The 2,231-nt window shown below is 33.2% G+C and overlaps 1 protein-coding gene across 1 annotated transcript; it reads right to left on the bottom strand.

The window, feature by feature from the left end:
- Positions 1–404: 404 nt before the first annotated feature.
- On the bottom strand, positions 405–809 carry LOC114175300 (uncharacterized mitochondrial protein AtMg00860-like). The gene has a single exon (XM_028060080.1). It carries the CDS (start codon positions 807–809, stop codon positions 405–407), a length of 405 nt encoding a protein of 134 aa, XP_027915881.1.
- Positions 810–2,231: the final 1,422 nt, after the last annotated feature.

Below are 2,231 nucleotides of genomic sequence, written 5' to 3' on the forward strand. Positions count from 1 at the left end.
ATCATAATCCTTCACGAATTTCATCCACCTCTTTTGTCTCATGTTCAACTCCTTCTGATCAAATAGATACTTGAGACTCTTGTGATCACTGAACACACGAAACTAGGCACCATAGAGATAATGCCTCCAAATCTTCAAGGCAAACACAATAGCTGCCAACTCCAGGTCATGAGTGAGATAGTTTCTCTCATGCACCTTAAGTTGCCTCGAAGCATACGCCACTACCTTCTTCTCTTGCATCAGCACACAACCTAGACCAAGATGAGAGGCATCACAGTAGACCTCAAAGGGTTTACCAACATCAGGGATCACTAGTATCGGAGCACTCATCAACCTTCACTGAAGCTCTTGAAAGCTCTCCTCACACTTATCCATCCAAGTGAAAGGTTGGTCCTTCCAGTAAGCTATGTCAGCGGCACCACTATCTTGGAGAATCCTTCTATGAATCTCTTATAGTAGCCAGCTAAACCCACGAAGCTTCTGATCTCTGTTGCTGACTTGAGACTTTCCCACTTAGCCACTGCATCAACCTTCGTCGGATCCACCACTATTCCCTGGGCAGATATCACATGTCCTAAGAATTGCACTTCATCCATCCAAAATTCACACTTGGATAACTTAGCATATAATTGTTTCTCTCTCAGAATACTAAGCACCAATCTCAGGTGTTTTGCATGTTCCTCCTGAGTTCTGGAGTAGATAAGTATGTCGTCTATGAAGACTACGACAAACTTGTCCAAGAATGATCTGAAGATCCGGTTCATGTAGTCTATAAACACAGTCAGAGCATTGGTCACACCAAAAAGCATAACCACGTACTAGTAGTGGTCGTATCGAGACCTGAAGGTCATCTTCTGCACATCATCTGCTGATAACGCTGTTGTTGACGCGATCAAATTAATACTACTGAACTATAGCAACTTTAGTATTGCTAAGATAATAGTTAAGGAAATAGAAAGGGTAAAGTTAACCCTAAGTCGTCTCCCAATGAACACGGAATTGATTTTTAACAAGTTAGTTCTTATAAAATCTATACAAAACAGTTAGTCAAATAAAATAATAAAAATATGGGAGGATTAAGATAAACAAGAAAGAAATAGAAAATATAAAAAGAGATAAAAACAATTGTAAAGAAAATATATTGATTCCATTGCTTTTTAAAAATAGATTCATCATCGGTTATCTAAAGATTATTGCTTAATTAATTATTGTTGTAGATTTACAAATTAATCAATGTAAAGTCTCAATTAATTTGTTGGCTTTCTCACTTTTAATCAAAGTACATTCTCAATTAAAAGTGAGAACTTTTAGATTATCCACAATAAATTCAACCAAAGTACAGTCTCAATCAAATTTTACTATGTCTAATCATGTTTATTCTTTTATCTCCTCACCAAATAAAAAGCTTAATTAATCAAAGTAAAGTCTCAATTAATTTTCGTTAGAGTAAATACCTTTAATCAAAGTAAAGTCTCAATTATTGGTAAAAACTCATTTAATCACATGAAAGTTTCTAAATAAAATCAAAGTAAAGTCTCAATTAGATTTAAAAACCCTTGAACTCATATGATCAACATGCATATAGATTTAAAATCATTACTTTTTACGTGATTCAAAGATAAAAGACATAGATGAATTAAAACCTCAACAATAATAAAAAGAACAAAGAAATTAATTGATCTAACCTCAGAATCCAATTAAGAAATTACAGTGGAATCAACCCAAGAAGTTTATAACTCCATGAATGCAAAATAAAAATACAAGAAGAATAGAGAGAGAAAGGAAACGAAATTAGGCCCCCCCTAAAGGGTTCCTAAACTCCGAAGTCCTAAGCTTGTCTTTTTTTTGCTTTTCCCTTAGTCTCTTAACATAGGAATTGGATTGGGTTTTTTTGTTGCTAAAACCTCTCAAATATCTTTTAAAATAAAGATAAAGATAAATATTAAAAGATATTTGGAGAGATATAAACTATTTGACAAATATAGTTGGGTAATAATTTATGATATAATTAAATAAAGTAATTTTTAAAGATATATGATAAATTATCACCAAATAATATTTGTATTAATTTTCTAAATAACTCATTTTCAATCCTGTAGTCCAATTTTGTAGAGACATCCAAAAATATCAATATTTACAAATAAACCCCTCTCCTTTGACCAATCTTTGACTTTTTTACCAGATTTGACCAACTTTGACCAGATTTGACCAACTTTGACCAGAGTTGACTG

Source organism: Vigna unguiculata, chromosome 3, assembly GCF_004118075.2.
Source record: "Vigna unguiculata cultivar IT97K-499-35 chromosome 3, ASM411807v1, whole genome shotgun sequence".
NCBI lineage: Eukaryota > Viridiplantae > Streptophyta > Magnoliopsida > Fabales > Fabaceae > Vigna > Vigna unguiculata.

What these genes read in the sequence shown, in the direction of transcription:
- LOC114175300 (XM_028060080.1), bottom strand. Translation starts at nt 809, where the DNA reads ATGCTTTTTGGTGTGACCAATGCTCTGACTGTGTTTATAGACTACATG.